The sequence below is a fragment of the Acomys russatus genome, chromosome 28, assembly GCF_903995435.1.
Source record: "Acomys russatus chromosome 28, mAcoRus1.1, whole genome shotgun sequence".
NCBI classification, from domain to species: domain Eukaryota; kingdom Metazoa; phylum Chordata; class Mammalia; order Rodentia; family Muridae; genus Acomys; species Acomys russatus.
In genome coordinates, this window is record NC_067164.1 from 29,869,002 (window position 1) to 29,891,359 (window position 22,358).

General features: G+C 43.5%; 1 protein-coding gene across 1 annotated transcript in view; it reads left to right on the forward strand.

Annotated features, from left to right (window-relative positions):
• Wif1 (WNT inhibitory factor 1) overlaps positions 1–22,358 on the forward strand; it is a 61,812-nt gene that overhangs the window by 34,402 nt on the left and 5,052 nt on the right. Inside the window, exons 3-7 of the mRNA XM_051170494.1 lie at positions 4,102–4,210; positions 10,831–10,971; positions 11,794–11,889; positions 13,005–13,100; positions 18,032–18,127. Coding sequence (XP_051026451.1) covers positions 4,102–4,210; positions 10,831–10,971; positions 11,794–11,889; positions 13,005–13,100; positions 18,032–18,127 — 538 coding nt within the window. The remainder of the gene's footprint in view (positions 1–4,101; positions 4,211–10,830; positions 10,972–11,793; positions 11,890–13,004; positions 13,101–18,031; positions 18,128–22,358) is intronic.

The window sequence follows — 22,358 nt, forward strand, 5'->3', positions numbered from 1 at the left end:
CCAAAGGGCTTCTCAGTTGGTCCACTTTGCTGTTCAAGTGATGTCTTCTTCAGTTTGGAAGGGATGACTCCAAGTTCAGTCAAGCCAATTGGAAGCAAGATGAATAGCTTCCAGTGCTCTTCCCTTGACAACATTTGGGTGCCTTTTATATTTCTCCATGAACAAAAAAATTACCGTGTGGCAAAGCAGTCCAGCAAAAAGATTTCATCAACTTAATTTAAAAGTGAATTAATTATCCTCCTGAACAGACCCATTCTTTGTTTGAACACAAAGCGCTCTTTTCATGTGTTTCCCAAATAACTGCCCTCCTCACCTCTACCTGAATTTCCACTAATGTCACTTAATAAAACAAAACGTACTTTTTCCTAACAGCGATTTCCAATATAACATGGCTGTTCCAGTTCATGTGCTGAGTTCCTTTTATCTAAGTAATAAAGCTATAATTTGTGAGAGTTGTCCCCAAACTTTAAAGCTAGTTCTCTGTTCTTTTTGGCATAAAATTTGGGTTTTATTTGCCTCCAAATAAGTTTTTCCAATGGAGAGATTGGGGTCTAAGAATATTTATTATATTATAAATAAGGTAAAAATGGAAAGTTCTGTCTAGAAGTTAGCATATGACATAAATCATAACATTCATTTGAGCAACCATTTTATGACTTTTTAAGACCTTAAGTTAGGTGAAGGATAGATTTACTCTCTGTATTGTGGTAATGAAAAAAGAAATATATATATACACATATGTATATATATATACTATTTACATGGTAGTGAAGGGTAGACCTCTTTACAATGGTAAGTAAAGTTTTCAAAGAAGTCGGTATCAAGACCAGACAAAACATTGGTTAATTTCTAAGTGACTTTCAAGTTAGGATTTTAAAGACACAATTAGAAGAGTAAGTAAAAGAGAATCCTTTGAAAATGCACACATATATAAAATAAACATGGGACTGGTGAGACAGCTCAGCAGGTAAAGGCTCTTGTAGCCAAACTTGACAATTTGAGCTCCATCCACAGGACCCACTGAAGGTTGGAACCAGCTTCCAAACGTTGTCCCTGACTTCCCCACGTGCTCTGTGCCACCGCCAATAAATAAAAATACATTTAAATAATAATAAATACATTATTAAAAATAAACCAACTATGAAATAAATTACATTATTGTCCTTGGTAAGAAGAATAAATGGACAAGCTTTGCTCTAACAATTTCCTTCTGCTGATAAAAGCCAAGAAACTTTTTTTGACCAGTTTGCGCTTGGAGACATTTTAGATCCCTCATCAGAACTGCAGCAGGAAACCATAGTGTGTACCAACTACCAAAGAAACTAGATGGTACCCAGAAGCCCATAGTGTCAGACCTGCTGCCAATAAGGTCAGCGTGTTGGCCATCTAGAGAAATCCATTAAACTCAGACCCATACTGCTCCGCAGCCACTCTTAAGCTAGGTACAGATAATGAACTTAAGGGACCTGTGCCTTCCTACCCTGCACTGTGTGATGCTGTGAAGGCCCCTTAGGGCTGCATTTCCAGGACTGGATTCCTCCCAGACCGACAGTCTTCCAGTGTTATCGAAAGATTCTTTGGAAGAAACATTCAGAAGTCACTTTAATGCTGCTTGTTCCTCCCTCAAATCCAAGGATCTGAGCCAAGAAGCCAAGAGTACAGGTGACCCAGACTGAGCTCCAGTGCACAGATGGGTGACCAGCATCAGTCACGCGGAACTGACAGTGGGTTCCATGCTTGTTAAGTTTCATTACAAATTGAATCACATATTGAAAATGTGGAGAAAGAAAAAAATTATATCTCTCAGTTCTAGTTCAATCATGTTTTAATCTCAATGTTCCAGCTTTCTTCTTCTTAATAAAATCACTTAAAGCCCAAAGCTCTAGTTTCTTACCAAGGCGATCTTAAAATTTTACAAATGTAGCTTTTAAACATATCACGTATATGGAGGAAGTTTTAATTCCCAAAGTGATAAAGCTCACGTTTGTGGGGTCACAGAGGGTAACTTATTGTGCAGGATCTGAAGTTTGGGTTTTACAGTATTTCTGCTCTACCCATGCAGCTGTTTACCATCACTCTCGGTCCCATTAAAAAACTCCTAATGACTTTGGACACACGATGTATATTACACTGCGCTATTGTTGCTTGCTGTTTTACTATCCTTGGTGGCACAGATGAACAGAGTATAGTTAATTATATGACATTCCGAACCAAGACCCTTCACAGTGCCACTTTAACTGTGTTTTAAAATAAAAATATTTTCATGATAAATACTATGGAGCGAAGCGCTGAGGGGAATGCAGTTGAAAGAAGTCGTTGGAAACACCTGGATCTGTGAAGATTGGTGTCTTTTTCCGCAGGGACAGAATTACTATTCACCCTCCCTCTCAGAGGGATTCGTTGTAAATTGAATTACCTTTCCTGACAGCACTGCTTTCATGGGCTTCCTTCAGATCTCTGCCCTCCCTTCCATGGAGGAGCAAGCATCTGTCTCGTGAACAGACCCCTCCCTTCAGCGGATGAACCTAATGAATGAATTCACCTGACTCTGTCACCTCTCCAAGGGAATAAACATGGTGCTTCTCTGGAACGTTTGTAACCACTGCCACAGACCAAAGATGGGGGTTTGGTTAATGGAGATGCTATTTTGGCTCTGTGGGCCCGGGGAGTATTTCTTAGCTCACTGAACATGTAGACCAACTCTCCAGCATGGCAGCTGTGATCGCATCACTGTCCCCCCATGAAGCCTTTGGTGTCTCACAGTTGACAGTGATTTAAAGCGGAAATGGTTTGAATGGCTTCTATGCATTCTTCATATTTTCCATGTTATAAAAAAATTATGCCGAATGTAAGTAAAATCCCATTCTTTACCAAAAAAAAAAAAAAAAAAAAGAAAAAAAAAATCTCACTCAGTCCACATGTATGTACTGTAACTCATTTTATAACCCATCCAAAACTCTGTGTCTACAGATAATGGCAGAACCACTCAACTTGCCTACTTCACATGGTAGAATGTGTGGCCTTTATAATTGCCCATTGTTCCTAAGCAAGATCAGACTATTCCTAGCATAAACCATTTTTTAAAGACTGTGTGTGTGTGTGTGTGTGTGTGTGTGTGTGTATTATTGTGTGTATGTGTGGTGGTGTGACCTGCTTTGTATGTGGTGCGGTGTGTGTGGTGTGTGTAGTATGTGTGTTTGTGATGTGTGTGTGTGTGTGTGGTGTGCGTGTGTGTCCATCCTCAGCAGCCAGAAGAGGGCATCAGAAACCCTGGAGCTGGAGTAACCGCTAGAGTTGAGAACTACCCTATATGGGTCCTGGGAACTACACTCTGGTTCCCTGGAAAAGCAGCAAGTGCTCTGACCCACCTTCTTTCCAGCCCCACAGACATCGAAGTGCCATGGCCAGAGTGTCCGTCAGTTTTCCACATTGATGCGCACTTGAGTAGCAAGACTTTTTCTTAAGAACTGACATAGTGGGAAAATGAAAATATTTACATTGTAAAGTTTTATGGCTTGTTGTCATTGCAGTGTTTTTTGTTTTATTTTAAGGTTTTAGGCTTTTCTCTATTAAATTGAGACCTTAAATATAAACCTTTCAAACTTAATGGCAGAATCCTTAAATTTGGGGCTTTAAGTGTCCTCTTTGCCGTTAGGTTTCTGTTTCATTAATCATTATTTATTACAGCTCTACAAATTCTAACCAAAAGATTCCTCTCAGTCCAAAAAAAAAAAATTTTAATGGCCCAAGTTGCTAAGATGGATTTTCTAAGGGCTGGCCACTGACTGTTTTGATATGTCTTGTCTCTGTTTTTCTCCAAATTCTTTCAACAGACAGCAACTAATAATATTGTTGAAGTTAAATGACCTTTTGAGCAAGCTCTAAATAAATGCTTTAAGCATTGTAGGGAGTCTGTTTTCTCCAAGCGTGGTTCAAATCAGGGGATGTGAATTATTACCTACTTGATATCTTAGATGTTGGGGGCTCTGGAGCTCCCAGAGGGAAAGGGATTCCATTCCCATCACATTAATGGTTCATCAAGAATGCCTTCTCAATCGCTGTGGTTTCCCTGGCGCTGACCGGCAACGTCTTCTGTTTTAGGCAGAGTACTTCTACGAGTTTCTGTCTCTGCGCTCCCTGGATAAAGGCATCATGGCAGATCCAACTGTCAATGTCCCTCTGCTTGGAACAGTGCCTCACAAGGCATCAGGTGCGTGGTCTTTGCTTTGGAGATGAGGATATGTAAGGTACATTTGCCATCCATTAGAGCCATTGTGGGATGCTCTCCTGAGGAGAGCTGTTGAATTGTTAGCAAGCTGGTCACCATCCTTCAGGCAAAGGTTTAGGGTAAGAATAAAGATATGATGGGTTTATAGTTTCCTAATTGCCTACTGTATCTCAGACCACACGCAGTTCATTAGTGATTCTAGTTTTTTGGATTTTGTGTTTTTTTTTTTTTTAATGAATGAAGAAAGACATAAACATGACTGCTGAGATGGATCTAGTCAGCCAAGGAGTGTGCCTTAGCACAGTGCACACACGTGACAAAGGTTCAAAGTGTTTGGGAGCAAATGATAACCAGAAAAAAGTTCCCCAAACTAGCATAGTGTCAGAAACCCCCAATGTTAGCACAGTGTCAGGAACCCCCCAAAGTTAGCACATCATCAGAAACCCCCAAAGTTAGCACAGTGTTAGAAACCAGCCTTGAGGGACAGAGGGACACTGACTCCAGCTTTCAGACCTAACCATCCTACTTGGCTCAGAAAATCGTGGATGTGATTCGGTCCCAGCTTTCCATCTTGTGTGATACCCACACAAGCGTTATCTAACTCAATCACGATAAGACCAGAACTGTAGCTCTATTTCCTAAACTTAAAAAAATGAAGTCTCCAGCTGGGCGTGGTGGTGCACGCCTTTAATCCCAGCACTCGAGAGGCAGAGGCAGGTGGATCGATGTGAGTTCGAGGCCAGCCTGGTCTACAAAGCAAGTCCAGGACAGCCAGGGCTACACAGAGAAACCCTGTGTAGTCTCACACAATGTTGGGAAACAGAAAGTACCCAGTGCTTCTTCTGGTCCTGTTGCAAGTATCTGTGTCCTTACATTTGATACACCATGACAAACGCACAGTTTACATGCCCTTCTGAAAGTTTCTCTAACCCTTGAAAGGCATGGGAGTATTACAATATTCTATTTTGTGGATAGGCTATCATTTGTTTCTCTGATCGCTCATTATTTATTAGTGAGATTTTCCTTTTAGGGTTTTCATGGTGTACATACCATGATAAACAGCCTTTGAAACTAACAGGGGCCCACTACTATAAGGAAAGGGGCCTCATTTGTATTATTTCCTGTGACTCCTCTCACAAGACTCAACACATAGCCAGTACATAGCAGGCCACTGCTGAATTAATGCATATACTAAATTTTTGGCGCTTACTTATTTATAGTAGATTGTTGGGAGCCATGTTTTTTTCTGGTAAACACCATGATATGAGCTATGAACTTAAAAAAACAAACAAACAACTATTAAACTGCTCAGATACCTGTAGTGCCTCCTAAAGGTCATACCTAGTATGTGGGAGTGAGTTAGGCTCACTGTAATCTCATCAGCATAAGTTATTAATTATGTTAACTACTTTGCCAATTTAAAAAGTGAAAACTGGCTTTTTCACACTGTCTCTTAATTTGGTTTTTAAATTTTCCTACCGAGACAGGGCATCTTCCCTGATTTTACTAGACTATGTGAAATAGCAGTGTGCCCTGATTATTTTTTATATTGAGATAATAGTGTTTTTATTAGTCTGCAAAGCTTGTGACATATAACATGGGTTTACTTCTTTTTACTATTTTCTCAAGTTATTTATTTGTTTGTGGGAGAATAAAATCCATACTGCCAAACTTACCTTTTCCCTTTGCAATTTCTTCCCATTCCTTTTATGTTTTGAAATTAAACCCTGTCTCAGAAAACTGTCAAAAGATCGTTTAAACACACTTCTGGTATCCCGTGACAATTTATTTTGGAAGTAGCCTGAGCTGTCCTTCGGTCATTGGCTTTCCTAATGAACATGCTCCACTGATAAGCCTCGGATTTTACATTTCCCAGCACAGCGTCAGCCGTGGCTGTGGATTTGGAGCATTTTGAAATAAGTGATGATGACGCCAACTTTTATTTCACTCTTCGAAGAATGTTAAGTAATCTGTCAGGTGTCTAATCAGCCTCCCTTCGGGAGCTAACTAGCATCCGGAGAGTGATTAGGAAATGAGGCCCCCTCACAGAGACTGGGTTGCTAACCGTCCACCGTTTCCGGTGGATCTGAGGCGTGCTAAACCCATTTCCGGTGGATCTGAGGCGTGCTAAACCCATTTCCGGTGGATCTGAGGCGTGCTAAGCCCATTTCCGGTGGATCTGAGGCGTGCTACGGTGAGACCTGAAGATGGTCTTTCTAGACACTGCGCATCAAGCCACTGTGGGTGCAAACAGGAGGGGAGGTTCTCAGTTTATTGAAGTCATCTTCCCAGTGTTGTTGTGGGCGGCAGCCTCCCAGGGAGGAGTGCAGCCCGGGGCATTTGCTGCCACCTGCATGGGTGAAGGAGTGAGGTCTGGGGGTATTTGCTGCCTGTATGCATGGGTGAAGGAGTAAGGCCTGGGGGCATTTGCTGCCTGTCTGCATGGGTAAAGGAGTGCAGCCCGGGGCATTTGCTGCCACCTGCATGGGTGAAGGAGTGAGGCTGGGGGCATTTGCTTGCATCTGACATCTCCCTAACATAAACCATTTTAGGTGTCTAGTAAAAGGATTCTTACTAAAATTCTACTTTTGGAGCTATTGACAAAGCAAATTTTGCACATCATGTTGAGAAGATGCCTTAATAGGGAATTTCCAAATTTGACATCACTTTTTCATAGTATGAAATCTAGAAAACATAAAGCTTAGAATCTGGGTAAAGTGCTTGCCACTCAGTTCTCTGGCAAAAAGCTGAGCTTGGCAGTGCCCCAACTGTAACCCCAGCTCTGGAGAGGCAGGAACAGGAGGGTCTCTGCAACTTGCTGGCCAGCCAGTCTAGGCAATTGGCAAGCTCCATGTGCAGTGAGAGAGGAGGGGAAACCGAGGAAAGCATCTGATATCAACTCCTGGCCTCTCTACGCATGCGCGCGCGCACACACACACACACACACACACACACACACACACATATATAAAAATAGCAAAATAAAATTCAGAGGGGAAAAATGGATGCCACCTGGGGCAAAGAGAGACTTAAAAAAAAGGAACAGGCTTTCTTTGGGGACGAAGCAATGCCCCAATGTGTGCACACAGTTCACTTTGCCCGCTTAACTCCTTTTGCCTCGGCGTGTGCACTTATTTATTTACTTATTTTTAAGACGCAGATGTGGGGTTTGTTTGCAGAACCGCAGGTGCAGGAAGTTTATGGGGATTTCCAGATCATTGCAGGGCAACAATTCATTAGCTTCGCCACAGTGGGAGAAGGGAAGGGACGGTGAATTATTAAAAAGTAACCAAGTCAGTGTGTCTTTGCTCCTAAGCATCTAGGTAGCACTCATTACTGCGCTGGGCTGTTTTATAACCCAGTCTGCTAAGCTGTTCTTTTATCCCACAGGAGCCTTTGTGCCTGGACATCTCTTGATCTTTAACAGTTATGAATCTGGCATTTGAAGGGAACAAAAACAGGAAATGCAAACTGAAGTGGTTCAGTAAAATTACTGAGTTATATGCATATTTTTCCCCATAAAGTCAAGGCCTTGCCTCTTTGGATATTTGGTCACTGCATGCAATCCACAGAGCAGTAGTATGTCTTAGGAACCCAGTGTGTAGACGTTTTTAAGTAGCTGGTAAGTGTCGGAGGGACGCCATCTTCTTGGTTGCTCTGGGCCAGAAGGAATGGTCTGTATTTGCTGAGAGACTGAATGTCAGTGCTTGAAGCACTGAATACTTAATGCTGAAAGTTTTTATATACATGTGTATGTAAGCATGCGTGTTCTGAGAGTGGGGGGGGTGCTAGAGCACGTGTGTGTGTGTGTGTGTGTGTGTGTGTGTGTGTGTGTGTGTGTGAAGACCAGAGAACAACCTCAGGTGTCACCCCCTGAGGCACTATCCACCTAATTTGGGAGAGGCATTGCCCTGGAGTTCACCAAATTAGGCTATATTAGTCAGCCAATAGGCTTCAAGGGATCCCCCTGTCCCTGCTTCTCCTGTGCTGGGATTACAAGCACAGGCCACCATACCCAGCATTTAAAACACATTTTATTAGTTTTTTGGGGGAATTTTATAGGACCTGATTGCATCATATTTACACTCCCCTCACCCAGCTCCTCCAAGTACACCTCCACCTACCCACCCACCCTCAACTTCCTGTTTTCTCCTCCTCCCTTTTATAACCACCCATCAAGGATCATATGTGGGTGTAGGGCCTGTCCTGGAGCATGGCCAACCTCCAAGAGGGTCACACCTTTACAGGAAACGGACTCTCCCTCTGCCGGAAGTCATCAGTGCCAGTAACTCCTCAGCTGGGGGTGGAAGCCTGTGCCCGCCTCTTTCCTCTACAACTGGAACTTTGTCTGGCTTGAGCTTGTGTAGGTCTTCTGGAAAGCTTTCCCAGTCTGTGAGTTCCTACCTGCCTTGGAGTCAAAGGCCACTTCCAGGTCTGAATACCTTGGAGTCAAACACCACTTCCCGGTCCAAATGCCACTTCCGGGTCTTACCACCTTTCTGCCCAGTCTCCCCAGGAGATCCCTGAGACTTGAGTGAAGGGACATCTCCACTCAGTGCTGAGTGCCCTGGTCTAGCATCTTTATGTGGGTTCTGAGAATCCAGCTCATCCTTCATACTAAGCAAACGCTTTAGTGACTGAGCCGTCTTCCCAAGCCCTTGTTTATAATTTTGTGGTGTTAGGACTGCTTCCTTGCTTCCTCTCACCTTCTACCTTTCTATAAGGGAAGTGGGTCAAATGACAGGATGCTATGAGGTGTAAGAACCCTGTGCATCTGTGTGTGGAAGGGGTATCAGATATGTTTCCGTGTACTTCTCCCTAAGAGACGTGCATCGTGCATCAGTGTGCACTTGAGTGCCGTGTAAATTAATCTGCTTTAGCTTTCCTAAATTGTTCGGCCCGGTTTAGATTATACAGCCCAGACTGTACTGGCATTCACAGCATCTGGCTTCATTTCATTTAGCCTTTGGTGAAAGCGGACCTCTACCAAAGGCCTACCATTGCCAAAGGACATGATTCTACTTCTGCTGTCTCTGGGCAATGGCAGAGCCTGTGACGGCACTTTGTTTTGCGAACACATAAAGAAGGTTGCATGATCAGCTTGTGTGCTAGCAGGAGCAATTCCCAGCTCTTTTCTTCTTCTAACCCTGGAAGGTATAGTCACACTCCAAAGGGGAAAGGTTTGTCCTGGCTTAATGTGATAAGCCCATGATTGGTAGCTGAGCCCACAGTGCAATACTCTCTATACACTCATTGGCAGTATTTTTGATTGATTGATTGATTGATTATTGATTGATTGATTAGAGAAGAACTGGAGTCTAGTAGTCAGCTAGATCAGTCTTCCTCAGTGGGTGGCATGATAATCCAGTATGTTCTAGAAAGTTCCAGAGTCAGTCTTCTCATCCAATAGCCAACATCCAATTAGACCATTTCACCTAGTGACTTGTGACTATTATGAAATTCGCAGCCTCCTCATTCTCTTTGCACAGAAACATTGTGAGTTGCCACATCCTGCCTTGTAGCTTTGTTGTCAACACCTGGGAATGACAAGGACCTAACAGGTACACAAGTGGCTCCACGCCAAGAGGCTAACATGGATAGGATACAGCCTATCCATGGCATTAGCTTTGCACACCAAACACCCCATTATATTGACAGGTATCTTGGGAATATAGTAACCTGGTTGACCCAGTCACACCTGGAGTCCAGGCTGAATTGCAGAATATTTTCAGAGAATTTGTTTTCTTACTTTCAAATCAGAATAAAAAAAATAAACTAGTGGGCTATTGTTCCAAGGGCTTGTTTAATGGAAATTGTATTACATTGTATATTATTATGCCTATTTCTGGCTCTTTGGGGGATGGAAATCATGCCCCCAAATGCCTCATTCTAATTAATACTTTTATCTTTCCTTTTTGCATCTTTAATTTCCATACCAAAAAAAAATTTTTTTTTGAGACAGGGCTACTCAATATAGCCCAGGCTATCATGGAACTCACTCTGTAGACCAGGCTAGCCTTAAACTCACAGAGATCTGCCTAGTTCTGGGATTTTTTTTTTAAATGCCATCTTTTAAAAAATAAACATTTTTAAAGTATGAAAACTGGTTCTGGAAAGTCAGTCACTGCTCTTACGGAGGACCCAAGTCCTTTATCAAGTGGCTCACAACTGCCTGTAGCTTCAGCTCTCAGGGACCACCCTCTTCTTGCCGCCACACACCTACACACATGTGCCCATACACACATAAGCACATATATATCACATACATATATACACACACATACATTAAAATAAATTCTTAAAGGGATACACAAGCCAATCTTATTAACATAGAGGCTCTGTCTCAAAAAAAAAAATATGGCCAGTTCTGCATTAGTGGAACACAAATTACAGAGGGTCATTCATTCTTTTTCCACTCAGGATGGTGCATAAGTTCAACAGAGAATACCTAGGTAATAAAATACCATCTCAACTCCAATGGAGATACAAGAAAAATCACAGAAATGAGAACTTTTTGCTTCTTCTTGGTCTCTGTTTCTGTGGTTTCTACAGAGCCGAATCAATTGGCTAAACTGATTTCACAGACTCTCTTTTCCTTTCAGTTGTTCAAGTTGGTTTCCCGTGTCTCGGCAAACAGGATGGGGTGGCAGCATTTGAGGTGACTGTGATTGTCATGAATTCCGAAGGCAACACCATCCTGCGGACCCCTCAGAACGCTATCTTCTTTAAGACTTGTCAACAAGGTGAGCATGACAGCGCTCAAGAGAAAGCCTCTGAAGTAGGGAGTCACTGGTTTGTTTTGTTTTCTTTACAGATATACTTCATAGGATATAGGACAGTAAACACAGGGCCCAATAACAACTAGGAAGATTCTCTCAGGCTTTGACAACACTTAGGGACCTTAGGGATTCCAGTGTGCTATCAAGGCATGGGCTTCCCGCTTTTCTAACAACGTTTAGGAGCCCCCCAGGTGTATCTCACCCAATGACCCTGTCAAAAACTGTACCCATGCCTCATGCTCCTGATAAAAACTTGACACAGTTCACAGCCACAGAAGACAGGAAGTCACGATCACATGATGATCATGTCAGGCAGGGCCTTAGCACTTCATTGCTATACCCTGGGTACCCACTAACCACACAGGCACAGCTCCCCCCTCTCCTCGCCTTCCACCATCAAGTTTAAGCTATGGAGCCAGCCAATGTTGTAAACATTGACAACTACAGCAATAACAACAACAAAGCCATCCACTCTCTGGCACTGAATATTGATGGCAAGGGCCTTCATGCCTCTGGTGTGAATGTAAAGATTTACCATACTTTGGGAGATGGGCAGAAGGAAGACTGAATAAAAATGGTTTCACTCTCCTCATGTGTGCCCCTTGCTGTTGGAAATAAGATTGCAGGAAGATGATTGAGGGGAAACCGTGGGGTGTGAGAGGAAGGTGAAAGATGGTGGGTATTCAATCCATTAGAATTGGCACGGTGAAATATGAGTGACCACCAGTGTCTCACCTTGGCCTGGCCACAAGAGCATGCTCCACACCTTGTTTGTCTTTGGTGCAGCCGAGTGTCCCGGAGGCTGTCGGAATGGAGGCTTTTGTAACGAAAGGCGAGTCTGTGAGTGTCCCGATGGGTTCTACGGGCCTCACTGTGAAAAAGGTAAGCAATGGAGTTGGACTTGCTTCCTAGTGCACATGGACAGCACAGATGCCCCACATGGCTCTTTGTTGTAACATATCTCTTGAAGCTATTATCATCATCATCATCATCATTATTATTTAGTGACATTTTAAGGATCTGTGAAACCTTAAAAAGTCAGAGAAGACCTGTTGGAAAGTTGTTTGTCTATGGGTCGGTGTCTATTAATGTAATACGTGGCTAGAACTTTGACCAGAGAACTTTGGGCTTGGGCATCTGCTCTCTGTGGTCAAGCCTCCAGCCAACCCATTGTTTACAGTGTACTTTGTTACACTCTTATGAAAGTTTTGACATCACAACTAATTTGAAATTCTTCCAATTAGAAACATCTCAAGTCACAATTAAATCTATACCCTGGTATAAGTTATACCTTAGCAGAAGCCGAAAGAGAGGCTGGAAAGAACTTGGACAGTACATTTATTTCAGAGGCACTGCTTTTGAGAACATAAGATGAAAAGAGATCAGTGAGAAAGTGGATATTAATCATAAGATCTTTAAATGCCAAGAACTTATTTGACCAGAGTAAGCAAAGATACTTTTTTACCTTTAAGATATAAGACTATTTTGTTTTTCTTTTTTGTTTTTGTTTTTGTTTTTGTTTTTCAACACAGGGTTTCTCTGTGTAGCCTTGGCTGTCCTGGACTTACTTTGTAGACCAGGCTGGCCTCGAACTCACAGCAATCTGTCAGCTTCTGCCTCCCGAGTGCTGGGATTCAAGGAGCGTGCCACCACGCCCAGCAAGACTATTTTCTTATTTGCACTCACATTAGCATTTGTAGATCAAAGAGATAGAGCAGAAATAAAAACATATCACGGTCAAGTTGATTCTGGGGAAGATTTAACCAGACATTCAAAGTAGAAAAAAAAAAATAAAAATTCTTACCTAAGAAATTGGATGAGAAGTTGAAAAATGGCTGGATTAATGCCTCAAAACAAATTTTAATATAGCAAAGTTGTATATATCTAGAGAGTAAACATCTTCTATGAATTCTTAAGTTGTGGAATTGTTGACATTGCAAAATGATCCTGCTCCAGAATACTGTGTGGCCTTAATCAGAGTCTTCTTTCTCCATAAGCCCTCTGTGTACCTCGCTGTATGAACGGTGGCCTGTGTGTCACACCTGGCCTCTGCATCTGTCCACCTGGATTCTACGGAGTCAACTGTGACAAAGGTAATAGGATTGTTATTATTGTCATTTTTTAAAATATTTATTTTATTTTATTGTGTGTGTGTGTGTGTGTGTGTGTGTGTTTCACACATGTATGTAGAGACTGGAAGAGGGCACGGGATCCCCTGGAGCTGGAGTTACAAATGGTTTTGAGCCTCCATGTGGTGGGAATCGAACTCAGGCCTCTAGAAGAACAGCCAGTGTTCTTAACCACTGAACTCCGGCCCCCAAAAAACATTCGTAATGTCATCGTTTTGTAAAAAACAGTATGTCATGTGCGGTGAAGGTGACTGCTGTAATAACTAGATTCCCAATTTGGCTGTTGCTTAACCCAGCAGAACTTTATTTTTCTCCCAGAATGCTTCAGTGCAGTAATATGGTCCAGTGTCCTACACAACACCAATGTGGTCCTCAGACAGGGTAGGAAGACAGGGAAAATAAATATGGGGACAAGGGAAGCCTCTTGTCAGCTGCAGGGCGAGAATCCCAGCACAGTTACTACCTGTTATAAAGGTTGCTGACATGTAGGTCTGATTCCTTTCCTAGACACTATTAAAATAGCCACAACCTACCGATCTTCTGTAGGGCCTCATCCAGCACTGTTTTACAAGAGGTTGGATGCCTCCTTCTAGACAGTGGTATGTCACACTTCACTCACACGGAGTGCACTCAAACCAGGCCCTGCAAAGCCACCTGCCTGCGTAGCCAGTCCACACTTTTTCCGTGAAAAGACATTTTAAAATGCCCTGTAAAGTATGTGAATTTAGTGGAGGATTCCTACTATCCATACTGCTATTTTGCCACAGACTATTGATTTTTCATGAATGAAATATTCTTTTGAATGAACTAACAAATACTGTTTTTAAGAAGTGTCTCCTCTGATCAGCCATTCAGCACAGAGTAAATCTGCAGTTTGTTTTGCTCTCTCTCTCTCTCTCTCTCTCTCTCTCTCTGTGTGTGTGTGTGTGTGTGTGTGTGTGTGTGTGTGTGTGTGTGTGTACAGCTTTTTGAAAAGCAAAAAACAGTTTCAGCAAAGATTTCTTGGCATGGTTTAGAAGAGTGAGTTGCGGCTGTCTGCTGTCTTAGGATGCACAAGGCACTTTCACACAACTACCTGGTTAGAGACTTGACAGCTGGTGAGACGTGGAAAGCATTAGACATTTCACCCTCAAAGAAGCACACTGGGGTGCATATTGCATGAATCACGTGACCCAGATTTATCGCCTCCGAGGTACCATGCTGCCATTGCCATCACTCTGTCTAATCAGGGCCCAGCTCCTCCCAAGTGGCCTGTGACCTGAGCAGATGACAGTCATGGTCAGGAGTTTTTCCTTCTTTCAATTTGGAATTAAGCTATTTGCCTCCTGTCTTTTATCCTCCAACTGAGATGCTATCTGAAAGCAGTTGTCTAATTTTCATTGTAAAACTATCAGCATTAGATTAAAATTATTTTAAATACATATTACTAAAGACTAAGAGCCAATGGTAGTAAGTCAATAAAAATCATTCAGAGTCTATCTATATTCATTCAAATTTAGCCTTTGGTATCTCTGCTGTTTCAAAACCAGGTATTTCTTTGGGTGGAATAAGGCTCAGCCTGTAACAGAACTATTAAAAAAGCAAGCCTTCAGAGACCTGAACAGTGAACTCACCCACACCGGGGATTAATGAAATGATTAGTGGCATCTGTCTAATCAGCTGTGGCCGTTATTGCCAGGATTTATACAATGAAAGATCTACTGAGGTCTTTTATCCAACCTGGCTGGTTCACCCCTCCTTATGCAACCTGGTGGGTCCCCGCTTCCAGGAGGTCACCATATTGATGCAGAATTTGGTATAGACAGCTGACAGGTATAGCATGATACCGCACTGAACTCCTAGACTCAAACAATCCTCCTGTCTCCCAGGCATGGGAGTGCATGACCACTGCACTGGCTATTGTGAGACAGATAGATAGATAGATAGATAGATAGATATGGATGATAGATATGATATTATATCACACACACACACACACATACACACACACACACACACACACACACACACCCATGTGCATGCACTACAGTGTCACTGTAGCCATGAAGGAAAGCTATAAATTTGTATTCTAGTACATTTAACATTTAATAATATCTTGTCTTTCAGATAAATATTTTCCTACGTGTTATACTCTACTAATCTTTTAAAATCTCATTTGTAGAATCTGTTGAAACCCCATTTGGTCTCACTGGAGACCTGGGAACACAAAACATACGAATTTTTACTGCTCAACAGAAGATTATTTTATTATCCACGTGGTTTAATTAGCACAGAGCTAATGTTTAGCACTATGTTTTAGAACAAACATTAAAGAATCATGTCCATTGGCCCTGGGACATAGCCACAAACGTCAGGAAGTAAGTAGTTAGGCAGTTTACCCTCAACCACAGTGAAAGTGAGTGTCTCTGGTTCTTGGCAAAACAACTCTGTATTCTTCCACTTTCTGTTGGGATAACCAAACACCTGAGGCTGGAGACACAAAGACACAAGGCCAAATAAGTTCAGTAGCAGGCTTCCATCTGTTTGGCTCTGGTGAGGGCCCCAGGCTACATCACAACATGGAAGCCAGCTTCGTGGTGGGAGTATCTGCAAGAGAGAGAGAGATCACGTGGCAAGACAAATCCAGCAGGCTTCAAAGGGGGAGGCCCTCTAAGAACCACTGAGGTTGATGATCACAACGACCTAACCACATCCCATTAGATGCCCACACTGTGCTCTGGTGACCAAGTTTATAGCTCATGAAACCATAGCCAGACCATGACAGAAATGTTGAAAATCTTGGCCAGGATGACAAAAGTAGTGTAAAAGTACCAAGAATAAGGACAAAAATTATTTCAGTGCTGTTCTAGTGAGGGTCACTACTGCTGTGACGAAATACCACAACCAAAAACAAACTGGAAAGGAAAGAATTATTTTGGCTTACACATCCACGTTTATCATTGGAGGAAATCAGGACAGGGCAGGAACCTGGAGGCAGGAGCTGACGCAGTGGCCATGGAGGGGTGCTGCTTACTGGCTTGCTCCTCGTGGCTTGCTCAGCCTGCTTTCTTAGAGAACCCAGGACCACCAGCTCAGGGATGGCACCACCCACAGTGAACTGGGCCTTCTCCCATTGAACATTAATTGAGAAAATGCCCCACAGTTGGATCTTATGGAGACATAAGATGACTCTAGCTTGTGTCAATTGACATCAAACTGCCAGGCCAGGCCTGGTATGAAAACCTGTAATTCCTCACTCTGGTGGCTAAGGCAGAAGAATCACAAGTTAAAGAAAAACTAGCAAGGGCTACCTAGCTGTGTATTCGCTCGAGAAGAAAGGGGCTAAAAGGTGGGTGGTCAGGCCACATAGCCAGATGTAGCAAGTTGTGTTTCAGGTGTGCTGTCGGGCCCACTGCCCTATACACACATATCAGTGACCATCAGGACCAGTGGGTGTGGAGCAAGTGAACACTGACCCTAATGTTCTCGCTCGCTCTTTTTCTGGGGAGGTATATGCATGAGAAGTGGGGAGACAAGACTCCCTCATAAAAACAACTGCCCAGCCTTAGGGACACCATCTCGAATTGGCAAAGAGGGGACCCACGTGCTGTAGTTCCTGAACTCTAAAGCCCACACAGAGGCTCTGCCTCTGCTCACGTCTACGTGGAGACGTTGGGAGCACCGCTGCCTTCAGCTGGGGCCGTTTGCAATTTTGAACGCCGTGTGTCATTTAAGACACCTGGTGTTCTCGTAGGGCACTTTGGTTGAACTTCCCTTCAATTAAATTCCCAGCAAAACACACACATTTAAACTTTCTGACTTTCACATTGGAAGCCTTTATTCATCTGTTTTACGTGACACAAGGACATATAACTGGAATTGGGGGGAAAAAAACCCTAAGCTCTAATTTTTAGTTTTTGGCTATTTTTTTTTTTTTAAAGTCAGGGTCCCACATAGCCACATACCCCAGGCTGGCCTCAAGCTCACTATGTAGCTGGAAATGACAGTGCCCTCCCTCTCCCTCTCCTCCTGGGACTCTGAACTGTAAGCATGCGCTTCTATACTTGCCCCAAGTTTTCATTTTAATCTTCTTTACTGAATGAGTGAAGCTGACTACATTTCACTATTCCCTTTCTCCTTCCTCCATTCCTCTACCCTCTAAGTGCCAAAGATCAGTGAATTCAAGAGACTGACACCAAGAGGGAGGGGCTTGGCATGAGTCACAGTGTGTTTATCCCCACAGGGGTGTAATTGGATTTTTTTACTGTGTCCCGTCATTCCCACTTCATCTAACAGGCTCAGTCATGGCTCATCCTCATCCTGGGACCTCACAGGGTCCACAGCCTGTCTCTCTGGATGCAATTACTCGAGTCTTTCTCCAAGTACCATGACAGTCTCTTTTTACAGCCTATTCGTTAAAACGATTCTCCATTCATCTTATTGAGAGTTGCTTCCGCCTCGTAGGGCCCTGACACTTTTGACAGTTCTCTCCCCTTTATCTAATCCAAATAACTTTTCTCCCTTTATCTTCCAACTTGATGCTTTCAAACATTTTTCAGAATTTTTTCTTGGATTTGTAGGTTCTTCTTTTTAGAGCACAGATTTTATTTAAAAGATTATTTTTAAGCATAGTATGCCTTTTTCATTAGGAACGAATACAACGTGTGGTAGCCTATCCTCTCTTATATTCTGAAAAGAGTCTTCGTGATTTGACTGTAATTATAATTTGAATCAGTTATTTCAAATAACGGAGTGTTTGGTTATAACTTTTTTTTTTTAACTGTAAAGTGGGTTGTTTACTGTGTAAATAAGAAACTGTTAGGCACATGCCGAAGAAGCATTGTTCACTTTTATGTGAAATTTTTGCTAGGCTTAACTGCCTGTCTAACGAAGCACTCTGTCATTCATCCTTCCAGTGAACTGCTCGGCCACCTGCTTTAATGGGGGTACCTGCTTTTACCCGGGAAAATGTATTTGCCCTCCAGGACTCGAGGGAGAGCAGTGTGAGCTGAGTGAGTACAGACGCTCTGGCTTGGGGGCGGGGACCCTTAGAAACCTTTTCTGATGCTACTTTTCGCACCCCTGATGAATCTGAAGCCCAGATAGGATGGCGACCTCTCGTGTGAAGTGCTTTCTTTTCACTAGATTCCACCTGCCACTCCCTGTCTAAAGGCAAGGCTAAGAATTACAGCTTGCGCCAGAGGCTCCAGACAAACCCTCTCTAAGATTTTGCTACCTACCCACAAGCACGGGGGTTGGGGGGGGGGAGGTTTCTCCTGCCCAGAGTATCCCGAACCTACTGACCCACCTAAGAGAAAAGGCTAGACCCCCGCCTCCCCCCAAAGGGGAGAAAAAACGGTAACAATTAAAACAACAATAAAGTGGCAGCGGCCTGAGTGGCTGCCAGGGATATATTACGCAAAAGGAGGCAGGCTCACAATAAAAGGGTCTACCCAAGAGTCCAGTTTTCAAGTTCAAGAGTAAAACCTAATTGATGACCCTGGAAACTGGAATTGCTGTTGTGGGGCGGGAACGGGGGAGGGCGCACAAAAGGAACTTTACGGGGTGCTGGATATGCCTGTGTCTCCTACAGCCGAGTTGCTTGAGTGCTGCTACAGAGTAGCTGAGCTGTGAACTTGGGCTGTGCGTCTGTCACATACAAGAAGTTGAAGCATGGGGCGGTATGCTGCAAAGCCCCAGATCTGCCGTCTACCAGCTAGGTGGCGCTCAGCAAGCCACTCCTCAGAAATGAGCAATTCAGTGTAAGCCTTATGCCCAGTAGACATGAGCATAGAGGCGCAGGTCCAGCCAGGAGCAGGAGCACGAGCCTCGAGCCATCTTGTGCCTGTGGAGGGGTCTGCTCGGGCCTTTCCCCGTGTGTGTCAGGGGAGTCCTTCCCAGCTGTACTGTCTCTAAAGCTGTGCTCCGGGCGGCCATTGTTTCCAAAGTGGAGGTAGATTCAAAATTGAATAATGCTACCTTCCTATTTTTAACTTTCAACCTCTAATTTATTTGTGGGTTTTTGTGCTTTAATAAGTAGTAGGTGAAATAACCATTTTTAGAGGGTTCAAATGAAATAGCTCTGAAGTTTCCACAGAACATGTAATTAATTGTCAGGATGTGGTTTCTCTTCTTATTAATTACTCTTTCCTGATAAAGATATCTCGAGGTAACTCCCCTTAATTTTCTCCCCGTGCTCAGCCCCAGACACTGCATCCTTAGTTTGTTTATGAGTCTTCATCCGTGGGCTTTTAAGGATGCCTTTTCATGCCTTCATGCTTAGGAACTTTCCTCTGGCAGAGGCACCCACTCGCTGAGAATCAGTCAGTTAGTCTGTCTGTCTGTCTCTCTCTCTCCCTTCCTCCCTCCCTTCTTCCCTCCCTCCTTCCCTTGTTCCCTCCCTCCTTCCCTCCTTCCCTCCCATCTCTCTCTCTCTCCCCGGATTTCTTTCCCCCTCCCTCCCACTCTTCCTTTTCCAGCCCTTTCTTTATCCCTCCCCACTTGTCGCTTTCTACTGTTTTGTTTTTTGTTTTATTCTAACTGGACCAAAAAATGTAGGGTTTTGAAAGCTCATCATAGATCCAACTACACATTTTACTCAAGTCCTTTTAGAAAACTTCCAGTTTCAATTAAAAGGAACACTGTGGGGGGGGGTTGGGGAGTAGGGATCGGAAGTAGATCTGGAGTTGAAGATTTTCTAAATGTGTGCAGACAAATACAGAGTTGAACTGTTTATTCCTATTTTTAAGTGATTATATAATTCACACACCATAAGACGCAGCGTTTCAAAGTGTATCATCCTGCATAACCACAAGTTACCTGTCACCTCTGTTTGACTTCAGAAAAATTTATCACCACCCTAAAAAAAAGTCCATATCTATTTTTATTAGAAATATCTGCCAAGTCCCAGAGCCTGAAGCTTGCAATCTGCTTTCTTCCTCTTCGGCTTTACCTGTTCCGAACACCCACGGAGTCCCACAGGCAGAGCACCTTGTGCCTGGCCTTTCATTTAAGGTCACTGTTATCGAGGACTGCACTGGTGCATGGCTCCTTTCATTGCCGAGGAACATCCGGTTCTGTGGACGCCGTTTGTGTATCCCTTTACAGTTGAGGAACATTTGAGTTGTTCCTACATGAGGGTTATTTGATCAGTGTGGCTGTGAATATTTGTGAGCAGGCCTCCACGCTGACAAGTTTGCATTTTTAAGTGTGTGTGTGTGTGTGTGTCTGTGTGTGTCTGTGGTGTGTGTGTCTGTCTGTGTGTCTGTGTGTGTGTGTCTGTGTGGTGTGTGTGTGTGTGTGTGTGTATGTGTGTGTGTGTGTGTGTATCTGTGTGGTATGTGTGTGTGTGTGTGTGTGTGTGTGTGTGTGTGTGTGTGAAGTGTATGCCCACAGCATATATGAGGAGGTCTGAGGACAACTTATGAGAGTCGGTCCTCTACTTCTGCCTGGGGATTGGACTCAGGCTTGGTGGCAGTTGCATTCCCCAGCTGAGGCATCTCACTGACCCAAGTTTGTGTTTCTTTTGACTGTTTACCTAAAATCATTGCGGGACCACAAGGGAACAACTTTTCTGAGGTTGTTTCTCATTTCTCAGCCCACGAGCAGCACTGCAATTTCCCCACACTGCACTCATTGTGTGTTCTTCTGTCTGTCAGTCTAATTTTCGTTCCCCTGACTTCTCCCACCAGTGATACCTTCTCAAGCCCATTGTGACTGGCTTGTGAGATGCTGCCACTGGGTCAGCCAGGCTATCCTTAGAGCTGTCCTGGAGGCCAGCCCTGCAATACATCTTACTATGCAAGGCTTATAGGGTTCCTAAGAATCTTTCCTAGAACTTTAGTTAGAAAGGTCCCACAAATTATTTGTGTCATATTATAAATAACTTAATGATTTATAATAATTAAAAATTGTATTTAATAAATAAGTTTATAACTACTTACAAATAAGTTTAAAAAATAACTTAGCAGGACCTTGCAAAAGTTCTCTATAGAAAGTAACTTAAGACTGTTGAAGAAAACAAGTTAAAAACCACTCATCTTTCTAAGGCCCACACATGACGGTTGTCGGCCTTTAAACACCCCTGTAGCTCTTTTAACTTTTTGTCTGTGAAATGGAGTCGTAACCTGAAGTCATCACACAGCCTCCCAGGTGGGGGACCTTTGATGTCTTCACTGTGGATGCCTTACGGTCTGGCATTGTTGTCCCAAGGACTCTTCCGTGAGCTACATTAAAACACTGTTTCAGCTTATTGAAATCTTCTTGTCCTTGGACAACCCTGAAGTGTTGCACAACACAAATAGGTCGACTCCTCTGGGTTCCAGTATTTCTATTTCCAATCAACATAACTCAGTTGCAACGTATTTTCAGGCAAAAGAAGTCGATATTAAGATGCTTTGGGGGTTCTGGATACTAAAACAATCAGATGGTGAGATACTTTGAACTATCTATGGCCTAACAACTGTCTGCTGGAATCACATTCCTGCCCAATAAGAGCCAGAGGAGACCGTCCTACCCTCCCTCCCGGCTGAGCCTTCATTCCTCTCTTAGCAAGAACACAAACATACCGGTAGAATCAGAGAGAAGCCTCTACCAGTCGTTCTGCGTTGTTCCTGATCACCAGGTTCACCCTCTATTCTGCCCCCACCTCCATCCACACACACACACACACACCTTCACCATGAGGCATAAAGCTCACCAACTCCTTCACACGGAAGGGCGATGTGTCTTTCTTGAAGGATACCGTTCATCTCACACAGAGTTGGCTTGAACAAGCCCACAGCACCGGAGAGAGTTCTACGTCATGATCCAGTTTCATGGCTGGGCCTGAGTCAGATGTTTCTTTGGGAATTTGGAGTTCAAGGCTTTTCTTTTAAGTAAGAGCTAAGGTCGTCACTAAGCAGTAAATGGCGTTCTTTAGAAAGTGGGACTCTTTTGGACTTTTAGTGGTCGGTGGAACAGGTGGCCTTTGGGGTTGGGACAAGAGCTCTTGTCTAACATGCACAAAGCCCCAAGTTTGATGCCAGCACTGAATAAAACTGTCCCTAATGGTGAACACTATGGGCCAGCACTGGGTAGGGGATCAGAAAGGAGTTCAAGGGTACCCTCAGCTACACAGTGAGTTGGAGGACCGCCAGGCCACATGAGATGCTGTCTCAAGAAAATGGTGGTGGGGAGGGATCTTTAGGGAAGGGGAAGGTAAAGTCTAATCTAGTGCAGCCTTTCAGGAGGCCTTAACCTCCA